General features: G+C 55.4%; 1 protein-coding gene across 6 annotated transcripts; it reads left to right on the top strand.

The window, feature by feature from the left end:
* Positions 1–2,855: 2,855 nt before the first annotated feature.
* Positions 2,856–17,996, top strand: ETV4 (ETS variant transcription factor 4). Of its 6 annotated transcripts, none has more exons than XM_045526664.1 (13): positions 2,856–3,070; positions 3,610–3,720; positions 3,911–4,004; positions 4,224–4,271; positions 11,145–11,198; positions 12,385–12,511; positions 12,991–13,152; positions 13,370–13,638; positions 15,685–15,759; positions 15,917–15,985; positions 16,206–16,378; positions 16,705–16,806; positions 17,102–17,996. In XM_045526664.1, the coding sequence occupies exons 2-13, from the start codon at positions 3,661–3,663 to the stop codon at positions 17,324–17,326; spliced, it is 1,458 nt and encodes a 485-aa protein (XP_045382620.1). In that variant the 5' UTR covers positions 2,856–3,070; positions 3,610–3,660; the 3' UTR covers positions 17,327–17,996. The 6 variants fall into 6 exon arrangements, with proteins under 6 accessions (XP_045382620.1, XP_045382622.1, XP_045382621.1 ...); XM_045526666.1 differs by lacking the exon at positions 2,856–3,070 and adding an exon at positions 3,300–3,395 and having other exon boundaries at positions 13,009–13,152; XM_045526665.1 differs by lacking the exon at positions 2,856–3,070 and adding an exon at positions 3,300–3,395 and having other exon boundaries at positions 15,685–15,744.
* The last annotated feature ends 741 nt before the right edge of the window (positions 17,997–18,737 follow it).

Here is an 18,737-nt window from a genome sequence, read left to right as displayed (position 1 = left end):
CTCTGACAGGCTCAGGTCCTGAACCCCCCTGTTGTGTGATCCAGGGGCCTCCGATAGCTTTCTTCCCACCCATCCCTGTGCTCTGATCCTCCAGCCTCCTGAGCAAGCCTCAGGCTGCCTTTGTATGAATATTTGCATATTGAAAACGTACATTTACATTTGGTAACTTAGATCCCTGGGAAACAGGCCAGAGTCCAGCCCCCAGTCTATTAGAGGAAGGAAGCATTTACCTGTGCGATCCCCACCAAAGGTGTGTCAGAGAGGGTCAGAAAGTATGTTGTGTGTGTGAACTCCATGATGCTGTGTGTCCAGGGAGTACCTGTGAGCATCCTTCATTTGAGTGTGTCCATGTGTGCGCTCTGGCTCAGGTGTGTCCTCCATCTGGCCTGTCGTGTGTTCTCTCAAGGTGTCTGCATTCCCGTGAGTCTGTTTTGGGTGTCCTTAGTGTGTTTTGTGGGCCCTTGCGGTGGATGTCTGTTTGTGAGGCCCCTGTTTCCTCATTTGTACAATGGGGGTGACAATCACAGCACTTACTTTATGGGATGGCTGCGAAGGTTGCATGAACTATGTGCTTAGAGCAGGGCATGGCGCACAGGGCTCGCTCAGTATGTGGCAGTTACTGTGATGTGATTCCCAGCAGAAAACTTCAGCCTCTCTGTTCCTTCCTCTCTCCACTACTTCCAACCTTCAAAGAGTTTTGAATGTTCCCCTTGGAGATGTCACTGCTCCGAACCTGGGCATCGAATCAGAGGCCAGTAACAAACAGCAGTTGGAGCAACAGCGGTATCTTCTCTCACTCTGCCTGCATGCTAGGTCAGAGGCTAGGACGGGGAATGCGGAGGGGACACTTACTCTCCAGGGAGCCAGGGGCCCTCCAGAGAAATGTAAGAACTGGGAACCAGAGGGGCACCGCTACAGAGGCCCTGGCTGGAGGACTGGAGTACCCAGTGCCAGCTCAAAGACCCACCAGAATCTTCTTCATTGTCATGGAGACCACATCAGAACTGCCTTCCAGGAGGAATCCTCTGCCCTCCTCCCCTATTTCTCTTGGTCAGGACTCAGGCTCTTCCCTAAACTGGTTCCATCCAGCCCAAAGCTGGGATTTGCCTGGGCTTGTCCCTCTTTCCTCGTGCAAGGTTCCTGCTAAGCTCGATTAGTTTGGTCTTTATTGTGCCTATTCATTGCACAAGCATTTCATGCCACATTTAAAGCATGAAGCAGGCTCAGGAGGACTTACAGAGACAAATGAAACCTCCTCCAGGCCCTGAAGAGTTCTCCATACAGAGGGATGTCTACACCATGAGGCAGAATGAAAGACATCCACACCAGAGATACAGGCAAGAATGTTGTATGGAGCCTTAATTAACTGATTCAAGCTATCATGGAAGGCTTCCTGGGGGAGAGGGACAAAAGACACAGCCTAAAAGACCATTTCAGCAGAGAAGAGAGGGAAGTTTATTTTCATTTGCCCCAAATCATCTTGTGAAATAAGCCTTAAACAGGTACCAGCAGTTGGATGTTCTAGACTCTGCTCTGACCAGACTGGCTGAAAGAAATTGCATGTCTCATCTCCTCTGAATTTCCACTGCCTCATCTGTAAAGCAGGAGTGTTTGATTAGATGAATTTTGAAAGCAACCCCTACTGGCCTGGTGTTTGGTCAGTCTCTTGTGTGTATCACAGACAGGCAGCATGCAAAATTAGACTCTCCTCAAAAGGGTGCATAGACTGAAGACCCAGAGAACTGTCTCAGAAAAAAAGACCTTCAAGGCTTCATGTCCTGTGTGCCCCCATGCCTGCATCCATGCAGCCATGCAGCCAGTTCCCATCCATCTTGGTCACAGCTGCCTGCCTGGCACCCAGCACTGTGTCTGGCACAATAAATGTTTATTGAATGAAGTGGTAAATGAACGAGGTGACAGAGACTGTGGCCAGCTTCTTGTCCAAAACTGAAAAGCATCCTGTCCCTAGATCATCAGACCATTTGGGGCTTTTGCTCCCTAATACTCCATCTTTGCTCTGGGATAAGCGGGAAGATGGCTGAGAGAGAGCCACAATTTCAGAAATTGTCTCTCCTGGGGCCTCTGGTTTCCGCTGCAATCAATAAAAAGTGGATCACAAAATAGCTCTGCAGAGCACAGACTCTCGAGGAAAAGCCTGGATTCCAGGCCAATTTACATTTATCGAGAGCACCTACTGTGTGTCAGGTTTTGTCACATAGCTTAATTCATTTAATCATGGCCTCAGAGGGCTGTACAAGACTGTGGGGAATTTAGGGCTCTAAACCTAGCGGTGCTGACTAGCTGAGTAACCTCAGACCAGTCACTGTCCCTCTCTGAGCTTTCATTTTTACTGTCCGTGAGATGGAAACAATAGATCCACTTCGCCCGGTTATGGGAACGAAACGAGCACGTGGAAGCGGAGCGCTTCATAAACGCTAGTTATTATAGCTCCTCTGAGCACACAAGCCCGCATGCCTTCCCCCAGGGCGCACACACAGAAGTGTTCGTACTCCCACGTACACGCAGATGCACAGGGACGTGTGCAGACGCCAGCCGGAGGAGATCGCGGCGTCTCGGACCCAGAAGCCAGCCCGACAGAAAAGCCGCCGGGTCCTCGGCTTCCCTCCTTTTCTCTCAGCTCTTTATGAATGAACTCCGGCCGCGAGGAGTTTATTTTTTTATGAATGGGAGCCCGAGCCGTGAATGAAGCCAAGAGCCAACCCCTACATTCTGATTGGTCCCCGCGGCTGGGAAACTCCGCCCCCCCGGCTCGGCAGGGCGAGTCTCCGGATTGGCGGGCGTGCCCGGCCCTGGGGTTTCATTCACAAAAGTCAATGAAACAAAGGGAACAGGGTGGGGGGAGAGAGCGCCGAGGCCCAGGCAAAGGAAATGCACCAATCAGCTGCTCCCCCGGGCTCACAACTGTCTGCGGCGCCCGGAAAACAAGCCGGTGCGCGGGGGACGCGGGGCCGGGGCCGCCTCGCTCCGGCCTAGCCCGGCGGCCCTCGGTGCCGGCCCTGGGGTACGCTTGGGAGCCCCCTCGGCTCCAGCACAGACGCCCCGGCCTCAGGTGAGGCTGCGGGAGGGAGAGGGAGGGACAGTGTCTGTGATTCCCCGCCTCGCCTCCAGGGCACCACTCTCACCGCCCGCCTCCGCGGATTCCAGGGCGGGGGTGGGAGGCGCAGGGCTTCGGGGTTGGAGGGGGGCGCCGTGGTGGGCGTGCAATAGTGTGCGCCTCGCCCGCTCCTCCGCTCGCTCCTCCGCGCGCGCGCACTCACACACACACACACACACACACACACACACACGCACACACATGCACGTCTTATGTAACCGAGCCCGGGCAGAGCAGGGCTGCAGAAAGCAGAAACGACGAGCCCGGCTCCCAGGAGCAGGTGGGACCTCCTTGGGCCTGTGGAGGGAGGGGAGTAGTGGTGGCGCACTGCCCAGCAGGCGGAAACCTCCCCATCGCCCCAGTGAGTCGGAGAAGTTTCGCCGTCGGACCCAGAGCCTCGGGACTGCCCCCTCCCCGCCACCCCTCCCTACCCCCCACCGCAGCCCTCCCAGGACGGTGTGCGAACGCAGCCCCCTCCGCACCCCTCCCCCCAGGTCTCGGCCCCCGCGCGGGGCCCCGGCCGTGCGGCCGGAGGGAGCGGCCGGATGGAGCGGAGGATGAAAGGCGGATACTTGGACCAGCAAGTGCCCTACACCTTCTGCAGTGTGAGCGCCGCGCCGGCCTCCACGCCCGCCCCCGCCCTGCACCCAGCTCCTGTCCTCCCCATAGACCCCTCCCCGCTGTCCCAGCGGGGTCCTGGACTGCCCCGCCCCTGAGTCACCCCGGGACCCCAACCCTGCCCTCCAGACTAGGCGCCTCTGGGTGACTCGGGGTCATTCTCCCTCCTCCTCTCAGAAATCGCCCGGAAATGGGAGCTTGCGCGAAGCGCTGACGGTCCCGCTGGGGAAGCTCATGGACCCGGGCTCCCTGCCGCCCCCCGACTCCGAAGGTAAAGAGCCAGGGAGAGGAACCGCGACCTTCCCTCACACACACCCCGAGGGCCGATTCTGGAATCCCTGCCCGTTTCCCAAAAAGACTCTTCCTCGGAGGGACGCTGGTCGTTCTTCTTGGCCCTTTTCCCCAAGAGAGGACTCTCCGGGACTTGCCGGGGCTCCCTTTCTCTCACCATCCCTCCCCTCACCTTCTAATTCCATTATTCACCCCCCAGATCTCTTCCAGGATCTAAGTCACTTCCAGGAGACGTGGCTCGCCGAAGGTGAGTAGTTTTGTGACCTTTTCCATCATCGAGGGCTGGAGGGTTCTCTAGCCTCTAGTATTCCGACCTAGCCCACTTTCTCTCCCCGCTTCCCCGCCTCAAGCAATCTCCAAGGTCCCCTCCCCATGTCCCTTGCCACTCCGCTCTCCTTCGCGCCCAGCGTGGACACTTATATTGATATTTATTTTCTCTGCCCTGAGCCAGGCTTGTGTAACTAGGCCTGGGGATGAATCAGACCATTGTGTGGGGTATTTGCTTATTTGAATGGAACTTGGCCCCAGGCCCATTTTCCTGGTTGAAATTTTCACTTGCAAAGTTTGTTTTGCAGGAGCTGCCAGGCCTAGGTGCACATTGGGGGTGTTTCTGGGGGAGAGCGGTGAGGGACAGGAGGATGAAGAGAAGGAGCGATTAGTTCCTTACCTATTTCCAGGAGGTGCCAAAACATTGATACTTATCCCCTTGGCTTGTCTTCTTCCTAACCCTCCGCGCCAATTTACTGTCCCAGCCAAAAGAACAACAAAAGTTTAAATCTTTTCTGCAGCTTTGGCACAGAGGGCCCAGGGCTCTCTCCCCGAATAATCTTGATTGTAATTCTAATGGCAACTGTCCTCCCTCCTCCAGCCCTCCTGAATTCCTCCCCCCAGGCTGAATCCCCCTTCCTGTGTGCTGGGGCTGTTAGCTGAGGGCTGGCTGCGGTGGGGTCAGTGGCTGGATCTCTTCTGGGTGGGGAAGTGTGTTCTGGGGACTCTCCCGGTTGGATTCATGGTTTTGCTGGGACCTTTGGGTGTCCCTGGTGGGGCTGCAAGTGGGGGGCGGAATGGTGTTTTAGGCAGCCTCAAGGGGTAAGGGTTAACCACCCCCATCTTAGGGTCATTTTATTTTAATACTCTGAAGACTGAGAAACCGAAACACTAGGAACCCCTTTTGGGGGTTGTTTCCCTTTCCTAGGATCTCCCTGTCCCTCCACCCTGGGTATTTTTCTTTGGTGATTTTTTTAAAGTTCAAATCCAACTCCTCTGAACCATCTGTAGGAGCTTAGAGTAGAAGCAAAAGATCTCTGACTAGATCCTTGGACCCAGAGTAGGTCTGGTCTGTGTCACCCACTATGGTACCCCAAAAATATATATGTTGACAGCATGACGATTTAGCACAGGCCCAGCACTCAAGACATTTTGTGCAATTAATGGCTGAACGGCTTCATGGGTGCTGGAGGAAGCTGGGGGTTCTGGGGGGTATTGTGTGCATCTTCCCAACTCTGTGAGTCCTGGGCCCAGCTCAGAGCTGCCTGCCCATCCTCCTCCCAAGGTTCCGGAGCTGAAGAATGCAGAGGTGTCAGTTTCCAGGGTCTCTCAAAGACTTCCTTTCCCAACACCTGATTTCTGCCCAGCTCACCAGGCTTCTTTCCTTGTCTGTCATCTGAAGGTCCTCACAGTGGGAGCTAGGAGTGGGCTCAGAGGTTGGCATTTTGGCAGCAGCTGGTCCATTTGTGCTTGGGTTTGCAATGGGAGGGGGAGGAAAATGCTCTCATCTCTCAACCTTGAAAGCCCCACCCCTTGGCTGTGAGTCTGGAGATGGTACGTGTGTCTGTCTGCATGTGTCAGTGTGACAGCATGTGCGTGTGCGCGTGTGTGTTACATGCTGCTGCCCTGGGAGTCCTTGTACATTTAAATCCAGTAGGTGGGGAGGTGGGGGTGGGGATTGCAAGGCGGAGGGGGGGGGCGCTAGGAGCTCCTTGGTTCCCTCTCCTTCCTTCTGAGGGAGCAGCTCAGGTTCCCAGCTGGCGATGGCCGGCCAGGCCTGAGGGGGGATGCTGAGGCCGCTTGCTCCTTCTCATTCTCTCTGCGGAGACAGATGCAGCTGCCGGGGCCCTGTCCCCCTGCACCATCCCAGCACCACCCCAGCCTCCTCTCCTGCCTCTTCCCACCAGGTCAGTGACCCCGGCAGCCCAGAGGGAGCTTTGGGGTGGCCGGGAGGGACTAGCTCCTTTGGAAACTTGCCAGTGGTGGGGCGCATCGGGAGGAATGGGGGCCAGAGCCCAACCTCCCTCCCTCGGCTTGGTTCCTTCCACAGCCCCAATGTGGAGAGGAGCAGCCGGTCCTTGTAGTGTGGGTGGGGCTGTGAAGATTCAGCATTTGGGGGATGCCCAGGTTGCACCCGGACAGGTATAGAGAGACTCCGATGCGGTTGCGGTTTCAGTGTCGTGTGTCTGGGTGTTGGGGGTGAATGTGAGTGGGGCTCTGTAGAGGTAGCTCACATATCTTTGGAGTTGGGGTTTTTCTGGGGGACAGAGGGGGATGAAATGAGGCTAGTAGGCTGGGAGGGCGTGTCTGATGTCTGGGTGCCTGGGATCCGTTGAGATGCTGGAGAAAGGATCAAGCTGCTACAGGGGGACCCAGGCTCAGGCAGGCTGAGCCCAGGAACTGTCTGGCTATGGCAAAGATGTGCTGGTTCTGGTCGAGTGCTCCTTTGCGGGCATGTCAGGAGCCCCGAACCCCCGGGGACAATGACTTTGTGGTCTATTTGGTAGTAAGGACCATTGACTCTGGGCCATGTATGTCCTTTGCATGAGGCTGGGGGGTCTGTAGCTTCCCAGAAACCTTGTGGATGGCTTGCAGAGGTCCTGGATCCCTCTGACACTGTGTATACAATTGTTGGGGGTGCACCATACACAAAGGTGTATGGATTGTTCTAGGAGGAGAATGATCCATAGCTTTCATTAGATTCTGGAAGGGATAGGTCTGTGTTCCACTTTCACAGGAATCACCGCCCCCCCCTCCGCTAAGGTCCCCCAGTCCCTTGCCCTTTGCCTTTTTCCTGTCATATTGGTGGGGTCCCAAAAGAGACCCCGAACGTGGGGGGTGTACGTGGAGGGGCGTCTCACCCGTGTGCTGCCGTGTCACCGCAAGAGTGAAGTGAAAGGAATTCGGGTGTGTGCATCCCTGAACACGTGAATCTGTGTGCGCTCCCTGTGCCTCAGCTCGTCTGTGGGGAGAGATGAGGTTAATCCCCTCTCGAGTCTTTCCTAGCTACAGTGCCGCCTTCTCCATCTTTCTGTCTCTTCCCCTTCTAGAAGTCTCCTGGGGACAAATGTCCCCTCCACAGACAGAGAACTGGTTCCTTCCAGTACAGAGGCTGCCAGGGTGGGGGTGGGGTGAGGGTGAGAGGGGAGGCCAGCAGTGACACAATGAGCTGGCACTCTGGAGAATGTCTCCACCCCTTCACCTTGCAGTGGGACCCTGGGGAGAAGGTGACGGGGCACGTGTGGTGTAGGTGGGTGGCTACCCTATGGTGGGCCTCACTGCTTCTGTGATTTAACCTCCCAATTCTTCTGGAGCCCAGCTTGGGAGGCCCCTAAGCCCCTCCTCTTCTTTTACTGACCCCCATGTTGGAGGGACAGTCCCTAAAATTCTCTCTCTGTCTCTCTTTGCTGGCTTGGCACTTTTCCCACCCCCTCCTTAATCATCTGCCTTATCCCCAGGCAAATAAACTCCACGTTAGTGCCAGGATGGAGCTGGGGACAGACCCTGGCACACTGGCTTGGCAGCCAAAACTCAGCCAAGTCAACAAATAAATAAAGAGAGTGGTGTACACTCAAGACCAAACATGGTAATTAAAAATTCTCCTGCTCTCCAGGAACTCGAGGCTCCGAGTTCCGACTTCTAGCCTTGTTGACAGTCTCTGGGTGACTGAGGGCCCTGAGCTATCCCTTTGGGAGAAGGCCGGTGTTTGGGGGAGGCTTGAACGGGGACTGATTTCTCCTAGCTCTGGGAACAGAGGATGGCACCACCTGTTTTGCGTTGAGATCCGTGTGCTGGAAGAGGCCTCCTCTGGGACTGCGGGGCAGTTGGTTCTGGTCACCCTTTCAGGCCTGAGCCAGGAGGAAAGGCAAGATGACCCCCAGGGCTCTCTGCTCCCCAGAACCAGTGAGCCAGTGATGCCAGTAGATGCCCCCAGCCCATTACCTCAATGGAAACCGGCAGTTAATGAGGCCCCAAGAGGGGGCCCAGAGTGTGTCAGCGTCACTACCCCCTCTAGTTGTGCACCCCCCCTGCCCTGGGGACCCTCCTTGTCTAGGTAGCAGGAGGGAAATGTTGCCCATTCTGCTCCCCGTCACCCACCTCCCAGCCACCTTTGGGGGTGTTGCCTGGGAATGGGCCGGAGAGCACAGCAGGGATGAGGGGACTGGGCCTTGCACCCCTGGGCAGCTGAGCGGATTTTTGCCTCCTTCCATTTACCTTGTGCTTCCCCAAAATGCCTGTTCTTAAGGGCCACCAGGTGCCTGGGCCCTACCGTGGGTCTGTGGAACGGGAGTCTCGGGGAGGAGACTGGGAACCTGTTTTTAACTACGTCCAGGCGATCCTTGAATCAGGACAGTTTTGAAACGGCTGCCTTTGTGTTGGGCTCCTGAAAAGATGTGTACCAGCTGTGTGTGTGTTTGTTTTGGCCAGGGGATTTCATGTCCCACGGATCTATGTGATTTATTGAATCACTTTGGAGTTGTATTACGTTGACTTGTCATAAGTTCTCCCTTAGCTGCCGGTGGCTCCAGATCCGTCAGCTCCCTCTCCCCGATCTCTCTGTCAAGAAATCAACTAACTATAAAGCTATATTTAAAAGCATTTGGCACCTCTGGTATTTAAAGCAAGTCGGTGAGGAATCTTCCGGCCGGGCAACTTATCACAACCTAAAATATCCCTGTAAGATGTGCTTTCCCAGAGAGGACCTGCCTCTAGTGTTACCTCATGTGGTGCCACGAGGGGGGAGACGCAGGGTGAGGGACGGGCTGGGCGGTTAGGACGCTGGCTCCTGCTTGCCCCAGGACAAGGGGTCATTGTGTGTTTGTTAACACAGTCAATAAATAATGCATTGCGTGTCTGCTCTGAGCCAGACCCTGTTCTGGGCGCTGGGGAGTCAGATGAACAAGACAGATGAAGCTCTTGCCCTCATAGAGCTTAACGTTCCGGTGGAGGAGATGGACAATAAAGACATAAACAAAAATTAATAAGTTCAGGCCGGGCGAGGTAACTCATACCTCTAATCCTAGCACTCTGGGAGGCCGAGGGGTGCGGATTGCTTGAGGCCAGGAGTTCGAGACCAGCCTGAGAAAGAGTGAGACCCCATCTCTACAAAAAATAAAAATAAATAGCTGGGCGTGGTGGCGTGTGCCTGTAGTCCCAGCTACTTGGGAGGCTGAGGCAGGAGGATCATTTGAGCCTAGGAGTTTGAGGTTGCTGTGAGCTATGATTAGCCAGGGTGACAGCGCAAAAAAAAAGAAAAAGAAACAAAAAGCAACAACAACAAAATAATAAAAATAAAGAATAAATTCAGGGGGATATGTGCCAGAGAAAAAACAAAAGAGATGCAGTAGAAAGCCGAGAGGGACCACTTTGTTCCTGGTGGTCAGAGAAGGCCTCTAGAGAGATGTCAGAGTGAGCTAAGACCTTGATGTCCAGAAAGAAAGGTCAGGCAGGGATCTGGGGAGGAGGGAACGAGCCCAGTAGGTTTGAGGGTAGGAAGGACCAGGACACTGGAGGGCCGCAGTCCAGGAGAGGCAGGTCAGAGAGGTAGGCAAGGCCAAGGGCAAGAGTTTGGATTTCATGCCTAAGCAAGAGAGAGAAGTGATTCAATTTCTGTTGTAAAAAGATCACTCTGACAGCTACGTGCAGAGCAGCGGACTGTAGGAGGTGAGAGCGGAAGTAGGGATTTCGGATAAGAGACTGTGGCTGAAATTCAAGAGCCTAGGGGGAGGCAGAGGAGGTGGGGTGTGTGTCTGTACAGGGCTAGGGCTGTGGAGGTGCTGTCCTGCCATCTCATACCCCTCACCGGCCGTTCTCTAGGCATTTCATCCATCAGTTTCCCCACTGCTCAATCTGAGAATAGTCTCCAGGGAATGAGAGTCCAGTCTCCTTGGGCTATAGGTTCCTTTGCTTCACCTTAGAACCACTCTGTTCCCAGACTATCAGGAAGTTCCTCTCGGTGTCTACCCTTCCCCTTTCTGCTGCGATCTGTTTATTTTTGAGAGAGGGGCAAACGTGGGCAAAGTCTCCGGGATCAAGGAGGTACTTGGCTGTGAACCCACGTGAGAAGCCCACCTCTGGGGAGGCCAGGATAAGAACTAGAAATCAGAGTCCAGTGTCCAGCTTGGACCCATGGATGAGCTGCTGTTCTTAGTTTCCCTGCCGGATCCACCTGCCCTGGCTCCCTGGGAGAGCTCCTCATAGCTCCAAGCTTGGGAAGCCTCCCCTCCCTAGCTGCACTTCAAAGGGACAAGACACCTGTGTGCCCAGCCAGTGTAGGATATGCCTTCTACAAGGGGCCCCAGCCCCTAGCCTCCCACTCTCTCACTGTCATCCTCTTTCCCCTCTTTTGAATGTCCCTCTGTCCTCCATTCCATCCCCTTCCCCAGGCTCTAGAACTCTTGTACATCTCAAAATCACCTGGGAGGGCGTTTAAAATGCAGATTCCTGGGGCCAGCTTGGAATCTCCCCCTTGTGATTCTAAACACTCCTTGTAATGCCTGCCCAGCCCAGAGGTGACTCTGCCCTGAGCTTGGAGGGAGCTTTGTAAACTCTGAGGGGTGGGGCTGTTTTCCCTTCAGAAAGATGGAGGAAATAAAGACAAAGCATCTAGGAAGAACCTGGAATCTGCTCAGACAGGTTCTGAGAACACAGCCGTCCCTCCTGGGTCTCAGGGGAGTGCAGAGCTGGAGGGCACTAGGACCTGGGTCGTGCTGCCTTCGGTCTAAGGAGGGCTGTTGTCCCCTTCTGGGCTGGTGCTCATCTGCAGGGCTGCAATAATGGTGTAGTAATGATGTCTCGCAGGGGCTACCAGCCAGAGCCCCCACCCAGACTCACCTCTGACCTCTCTCTGCAGCTCAGGTACCAGACAGTGATGAGCAGTTCGTTCCTGATTTCCATTCAGAAAACTGTGAGTAGAGGGCCCAGGGGAGAGGGGCTGGGGCAGGGAAGGGCAGGAAGCCAGGCTCGGAGTTCAGCTTGTTCTCCCCTAGAGAAAGCGGGGAAGGTCAGGGCTCCCCATCCTTGGTTGGTCTCAAAGACCAGAGCAGCAACTGGGAGATGAAGACCTTGGCTCAAATCTGGGGCTTGCCCTGTCCTAGCTGTGTGACCTCAGAGCAGTCACCATTTCCTTATCTCTGAAGTGAAGGGCTTGGGCCAGCTCCCCAGGGCCCAGTTCTAATGTTCTAAGTCACTTTCATGTAACTGGGGGCAATTTTGCACCCCCATCCGCGCCAGGAGACATTTGGTGATGTCCGTAGACATTTTTAGTTGTCACCACTGAAGGCAGGGTGTTACTGGCCCCTGGGTAGAGCCAGAGATGCTGCTAAAAACATGCTACCGTGCTCAGACGGCCCCTCATAATATAAACAACCATCTGGCCCAAATGTCAGTAGTGCCACTGTTGAGAAACCCCGCTTTACTGTCAGATGCTCTGCTCTCAGCTGTCTTCACCAGTGACAAGAAACAGGGCACAAAGAATTGAAAACAGCAGAGAGAGAACAGTCGATCACAAACCTGGTGTTTGATTGGGCTGCAGTCAGACGGAATCTGACTCACTCCGGCTTGGAAACAACTTTGCCGCTCGGCCTGGTGGCTGGAGTTTGAGAACCCAGCAGGGGCCACAGGAGGGGCCAGTGTTCTTCACAGATAACTAGGAGGCTGTGTATCATGTTATTCAGCTGACATTCAAGTGGGCTGATATCCAGCCTTAACCGGAAAAAGAAAGATTCTTTATACCCCCCAAATCCAAAACCATTTCCCTCCCTTGGAATTTTCCAGGGCACTCAGGAAAGCCGCAGGCCCTGGTTTGGAGGGGCTCACTCCTGCGAAGGTGTTTCCTGGGGTTTGTGGTTGCATTAAATGTCGAACTTAAGACAGTTTCTTTGGTTCATATTGGACATGAGTCACGACATAATGTAAACAGCCAACATGTTCGTAAAAGTGTCTAACTGCAGATCCCAGAAAACCGATGCCCAGAAAGGGGCAGGGGCTGCTCAGTCACCCAGCTGGTCCTCAAAGAGCAGAAGGTGTCAGACACCCGCCCTGTCTCTTCTGTGACATGCTCTGGCCTTGCTCTGCCCCCTCCACCCCCGCAGTAGCTTTCCACAGCCCCACCACCAGGATCAAGAAGGAGCCCCAGAGTCCCCGCACTGACCCGGCCCTGTCCTGCAGCAGGAAGCCGCCACTCCCCTACCACCATGGCGAGCAGTGCCTTTATTCCAGGTGAGCCCCAGCCCGCCCTGGGGAGGGGTAGGGTAAGGGTGTCAGGAGGAGGGAGGCAGGGAGGTGCCCATGAGCAGAGGCAGCGGTGGAGATGCAAGGTAGACAACAGAAAGGACTTCCTAGGCCCTGGAAGGGAGCACTACAGCTAAGGATTTCCTCTAAGTGGTCAGGATGGGAAACGCAGCAGCGGGCCTCAGGGACGCACGCTAAGGCCAGAGCAGAGTGTGTTTCCACCAGGAGGCCCACCGTCCCGCTCAAACCAGTTGCTCTGAGCTAGGGAAAGGTGTTCTCAAGATTAGGCCCCGTTTCAGAATCGAGGAAGGGAGAAAAAGAATTCACTAGGGGGCTGAGTCTGTGGCTCCTGCTAGTCCCTTCTCAGCCACCTCTGTCCTTCCTCCTGTAATCCCTGGGAATAAAGGGATCAAAGATGCTCCCCCAGCCTCTCTGCCCTCTGACTCCTGTCTCCCCCTCAACTCCAGTGCCTATGACCCCCCCAGACAAATCGCCATCAAGTCCCCTGCCCCTGGTGCCCCTGGACAGTCGCCCCTGCAGCCCTTTCCCCGGGCAGAACAACGGAGTTTCCTGAGATCCTCCAGCACCTCCCAGCCCCACCCTGGCCATGGGTACCTCGGGGAACACAGGTAAGGAGACTCAGAGACCCACCACACCTGTGGGCCCAGGGCTCACCTGTTTTTCCTCAAACCCTGAGTATGCTCCATGGAGACCTGGTGTGGGGGGCAGGGAGGGAGGGATACTAACACCCATCCCCCCAGAGCCCACTCTGCAAGCCTGAGAGTGACAAGCTTGAGGAGGGGTTAATTTAAGATTCTCTTCTCTTCTTCATCCAATCACATCCAGCTCCGTCTTCCAGCAGCCCCTGGACATGTGCCACTCCTTCACATCTTCCCCGGGAGGGGGCCGGGAGCCCCTCCCAGCCCCCTACCAACACCAGCTGTCGGAGCCCTGCCCACCCTACCCCCAGCAGAGCTTCAAGCAGGAATACCATGACCCCCTGTACGAGCAGGCGGGCCAGCCACCCGTGGGCCAGGCCGGGGTCAATGGGCACAGGTACCCAGGGGCGGGGGTGGTGATCAAACAGGAGCAGACAGACTTCGCCTACGACTCAGGTAAGAGACTCTCCTTGGGACGGGGCGGGCATGAAGTCATGTTTGTGGGCTTGCCAGGTGGGGTGGCTTGTGATCAAGTGAAGAGTTCCATTAAGCCTAGAACGTCTCCCCATGAGTTTTTTGCCTTCCCATCCATCTACCAGTTCATACATCCAACCCACCCACCCACCTTTTTTTTATAAATTCAAAAGACAATTCTCATTTTCAATTAGCAAACTTATATTCAGATAAAAAGATAAGGGGGCTGTAGATCCTACCCCCGGGTAGCTTGCAGTTAAGGCATTGCTTTCTATTTAACAGGTGTTTGTGGTTTTAGTTACCTACTAAGACCAAACTACTGTGCCAGGAACATGAATGTGTGGAGTTGGAGGATATTAAATACAAAGACGCATAGCATATGTCCTTGGTCCCTATCCCCACCGAAGTTTGAAAATACAAAGGGATTGGAATGAAGAGAATCATGAACTTGAAACTAGCCAGGCTCATCTTTCCTACTAGTTCCCAGCAGGAACGCAGGGTTAACATGTGGTTTCCACTTCCTGTTTGAGACTCCCAGTGGTAGGGTGACCCACCACCCTGTCCAAAGCTGGGTACCAGAAGTAGGGACTGCTTTAAATTCTAGCTCCACCTGGCTGCTGACCGGAGGTGAGGTGCACTCAGCCATGCTCACAGTTATAGTTCAAGGCCCCAAGTGCAGAGAGAGGACCATTCTCAGGAAGGACCCAGAAAACCCTGCCTTCTCTTCTTTCCTCCTGGTTTCTGTAACGTGGTTACTATCCCCAAATCTGAGTTTATGTGCAAAATTGCATTAGAAAAATAAATTCAGAGATTAGAGTAGGCTCAGGGTGGCTAAAACTTTAGAATTGCCTCCTTTCCTGGTGCCCACACTCTCAAACCCTGCCCCAGTGAGAACCGGATGGGTGCTGCTGCCCTCAAACCCGGGGCACAAGCCTGAGCCAGGCTTGGCAGTGAGATGGAGAGAGGAGGAGGGAGGCACTCTTGCCGCTGACCTTCAAAGGCTGTAGACCGGAGGGGATCGTGTTACATGCCCTTGAACTCCTGCCCCTCCCCCTCAGCTCTTGAATGGAGTCAGGAATTCCATTCACAAAATGGAGGCATGAATGAGCCCACCCTCCCGCCTCCTCCCGGAGGTGTCGGGTTTCACCATCTCCTCATTCATAGGTGGGAGTGGAGGCGGGAGGGCGGGAAGGGGTTGGGACTTCAACGGGTGGCTTCTCACAGCCGGCTCCCCGAGGTGGAGTGGGGAGGTTTCTATCCTATGGAATGGAACGAAATTAAGTGGAATGTGCTCTGCTGTTAAACCTGAGAAAACACAGCCTAATGTCCAATGCCTGTCCCCCAGACGCATGCAGAGGCACGCTCTGTCTCTGTCCCTGTGTCTCTATCACACACACACACACACACACACACACACACACACACACACACACACGCTCTGTCTCTGTCCCTCTCTGTGTCTCTATCTCTCTCTCACACACACACAGATGCACGCTGTCTCTGTCCCTGTCTCTGTGTCTCTAACACACACACACACACACACACACACACACACACGCATGCTCTGTCTCTGTCCCTGTCTCTGTGTCTCTATCACACACACACACAGAGGCAGGCACGGGGCTGGGAACCTGACCTGCTGACCGGACGTTTGCCCATTCCGAGGGAGTCTTAGGCGTGGACACCAAACCCTTTCCCCGGAGGTTCATCTCACCCTCCCTCCTCCCCCTGAACTCACAGGAAACAGCTGCTCCCTGGAATCTTGGGCCTTGTGGAACAGCTTGCCCAGCCCCAGCTGCTGCCAGCCATGCCCTCCGCCCCAGCCCTCAAGCCGCGGGGCTCAAGCCTCGCACTCCCTCTGGGAGAACTTCCCCTGGGATTTGGTGGTGGGCAGGCAACTGGGAAAAGAACAGTCGCCGGAAAGCAGGCTGGCAGGAAGAACCTGGTGAATGTGTGTAGGACTTCCTCCTGCCCTGCCCCACAGCTCCACGCCAGCCACTTGTAACATCACCCTTTCTTCCCCCACAGATGTCGCCGGGTGTGCATCAATGTACCTCCACACAGAGGGCTTCTCCGGGCCCTCTCCAGGTGATGGGGCCATGGGTAAGACAGCCCCCTCCTGCCCCTGCCAAGCCCTCCAGGTTGGGGGAGGGAGCCCTGCCATGAGGGAGGGTCTCCCTGGCCAGGAGTCCCTCTGGACTCTCTGGGGTCTCATATCAGTGAACCCCCAGATCTGAACAACCCCAACTTCCTCCACAAGGCTATGGCTATGAGAAACCTCTGCGACCATTCCCAGATGATGTCTGCGTTGTCCCTGAGAAATTTGAAGGTCAGAGAAGTGACTGTTCATGGGAGGGCCAGGGTCTTATCCACACCCTCAAACTACAACCCTACAGGAATCACATGACATTTCATTTTGTTTCCAGAGGGTGGGACCCGTGGGAAAGGGCCTGGAGAGACCCCCTGGGGAAACCCCTGGGGAGAGGGGAGGAGGTTGCTTGGGGGAGCTGAGGACATAACCTCAGGCCTCCTATTTCCCTGTTCCCCAGGAGACATCAAGCAGGAAGGGGTTGGAGCATTCCGAGAGGGGCCACCCTACCAACGCCGGGGTGCCTTGCAGCTGTGGCAGTTTCTGGTGGCCCTGTTGGATGACCCAACGAATGCCCATTTCATTGCCTGGACGGGCCGGGGGATGGAGTTCAAGCTGATTGAGCCTGAGGAGGTGGGCCTCTCTGATGTCCCCACCCCTCCTTGCCATCCGCTGTCGGCCCTGGAGATGAGAGAACCTGGGAAACGGTGGCACGTGTCCTCACCACCACCCTTGCTTTACCTAACCTGAATCCTTACCACGCCTGAATCAGTGGCCTGGCGCTTGGTTGTAGGGCTAGCTTAGCACTTTGTTTTGTTTGGTTTCGTTATTTTACTTACTCTTAATCTCCTGACAGATTAAGCACTTGGCACCAGGGCTCTCAAGTGCTCTTTCTGGCCTGCCCCCCGCTTTTCCTCTGCTGAGGTAGCATCTCCACCTCAAAACTGTTTTGTCCCCAGGTTGCCAGGCTCTGGGGCATCCAGAAGAACCGGCCGGCCATGAATTACGACAAGCTGAGCCGCTCGCTCCGATACTATTATGAGAAAGGCATCATGCAGAAGGTAGGGGACTGAGGGTCAGGGACAAGAGGGTGGGGACAGTGGCTGTGGGAAGGTGATGCAGGAGAGGGTCAGGAGAACATTTCTCAGCAAGTTTATAGGAGCAGATAAGGAGCCAGTCAGCAAGACAAGAAATTGTGGACAACCCAAGGGTCCCCTCTCCCAAAAAAGTGCTAAGCAGTAACTGAAAGGCCCAAAGCATGGAGAGGTTGAGAAGGGAAGTGAACAAGTCTGCCTGGACCAGTAGGAAGGTGCGTCCCTCACCCCTGGGTCGACCAGCCCCTCTCTCTTCCCATAGGTGGCTGGCGAGCGTTACGTGTACAAGTTTGTGTGCGAGCCCGAGGCCCTCTTCTCTCTGGCCTTCCCGGACAATCAGCGTCCGGCTCTCAAGGCTGAGTTTGACCGGCCGGTCAGTGAGGAGGACACGGTCCCTTTGTCCCACTTGGACGAGAGCCCCGCCTACCTCCCAGAGCTGGCTGGCCCTGCCCAGCCCTTTGGCCCCAAGGGTGGCTACTCCTATTAGCCCCCAGCGGCTGCTTCCCCTGCTGCAGGCGGGTGCTGCCCTGTGTACATACAGATGAATTTGGTGTTGGGGAAACCTTCACTCCAAAACCCACAGATGTCTCTGGGGCAGATCTCCACTGTCCCATCAGGCTGCTCCCGAGTCACCAGGAAGGAAAAGTGGAGAAAGGGCAAATCTAAAGGTGGCGTCTTGGGACTCCCTGGGGGTCCCCCTTTGCCCCGGGGAGTCCAGCTCGGCCTCCTCCCAGGTCCTGCTTAGAGGCCCGAGCCCCACTCCCTTTTCCCAACCACAGAGAACAAGAGTTTGTTCTGTTCCAGGGGACAGAGAAGGAGCTTCCCTATTTTATTCTGGCAGTGGGGTGAGGGGGTTCATTGAGCTCCCCAGATCTCCCACTGTGGGGAGACTGAAGCCTGAACTCTGCACTCTGCCCCAAGCTGTGGCCCTGGGGGGCCTCTGTGGTCAGTTCTTGGTGCTCTGTTCCCAGAGGCAGGGAGAGGGTGAAGGAAGGAACCTGGGATGTGGCGTGCTGGGTGGAGGCAGGGAGGGATGGGTTCCTGCTCCAAGGGGCCCTAGCCTCCCCTCTGCCTTCCCCTAGGCCCAAGCCTGGGGTTCTACTTCTACTTCCACCACATCTGCCAGACCTTAATAAAAGCCCCTGCTTCTCCTGTTAGTTCTCCTGTGTCCTCTTTGCTGTCATGGAGGAGGGACCTGGGGTGGGAAGAGCTCCGGCCTTAGGGGCAGGTGACTGGTTTGGAGCCTGGTCCTGACACTCCCCATGTGGATTTAGAGAAAGGAAGCTCCCCTCTGACTTTGTGTTTCCTCTTAAAAAATGAGCCTAATGATAACCTGCTCTTCTCCATCCCCGGATTAGTGTGGGAATCCAGAAATGATGGACCAAAGGCACTTAGTATCTGGACGGCACCACTTGACCACCTTCAGCGTGGTTCCTGCAGTGGTCTCCCTGCCCCTGGGGGGGGTGGAGGGGGTCGGCTACTGAGGGGCAAGGCCCTCCCTCCTGGGGCTTCCTCAGGCAGGGTTTTGGTCTTTGGCTTCTATGATCCTAGAGCACCTAAGTCCCATGACCGTGCTGCCCCACGTGTATCCCAACTGTGTGTTCTCCCTCCCACCCCTGCTCCAGGTTGCTATTTTTGCTGCAGTTGGGGACAAGTGTTCGTCTAGAGAACGGACCAAAGGAGAAAGGCACCCAGGCAAGAAGGTACAGGGAGAGGCTAGAGCAGGCCCTGGGTTCTGGCCAAAGGAGGAGACTAGGTCTTAAGGTGGGGGGAGTAGGAAACAGCATAGATTCTCCTCACCAAATCTGGGAGAGACCAGAGTCCTGGGGCTGAGTTTTTAAGGGGTGCTAGAAAAGGCAAGGCTGAAAAAGTGCCACCTAGGGAGCGAGTGTGACAGC

The sequence above is a fragment of the Lemur catta genome, chromosome 15, assembly GCF_020740605.2.
Source record: "Lemur catta isolate mLemCat1 chromosome 15, mLemCat1.pri, whole genome shotgun sequence".
In the NCBI taxonomy this organism is placed as follows: domain Eukaryota; kingdom Metazoa; phylum Chordata; class Mammalia; order Primates; family Lemuridae; genus Lemur; species Lemur catta.
Note: the sequence above shows the minus strand (reverse complement) of the source record. Positions and strands in the feature narration are given on the sequence as shown.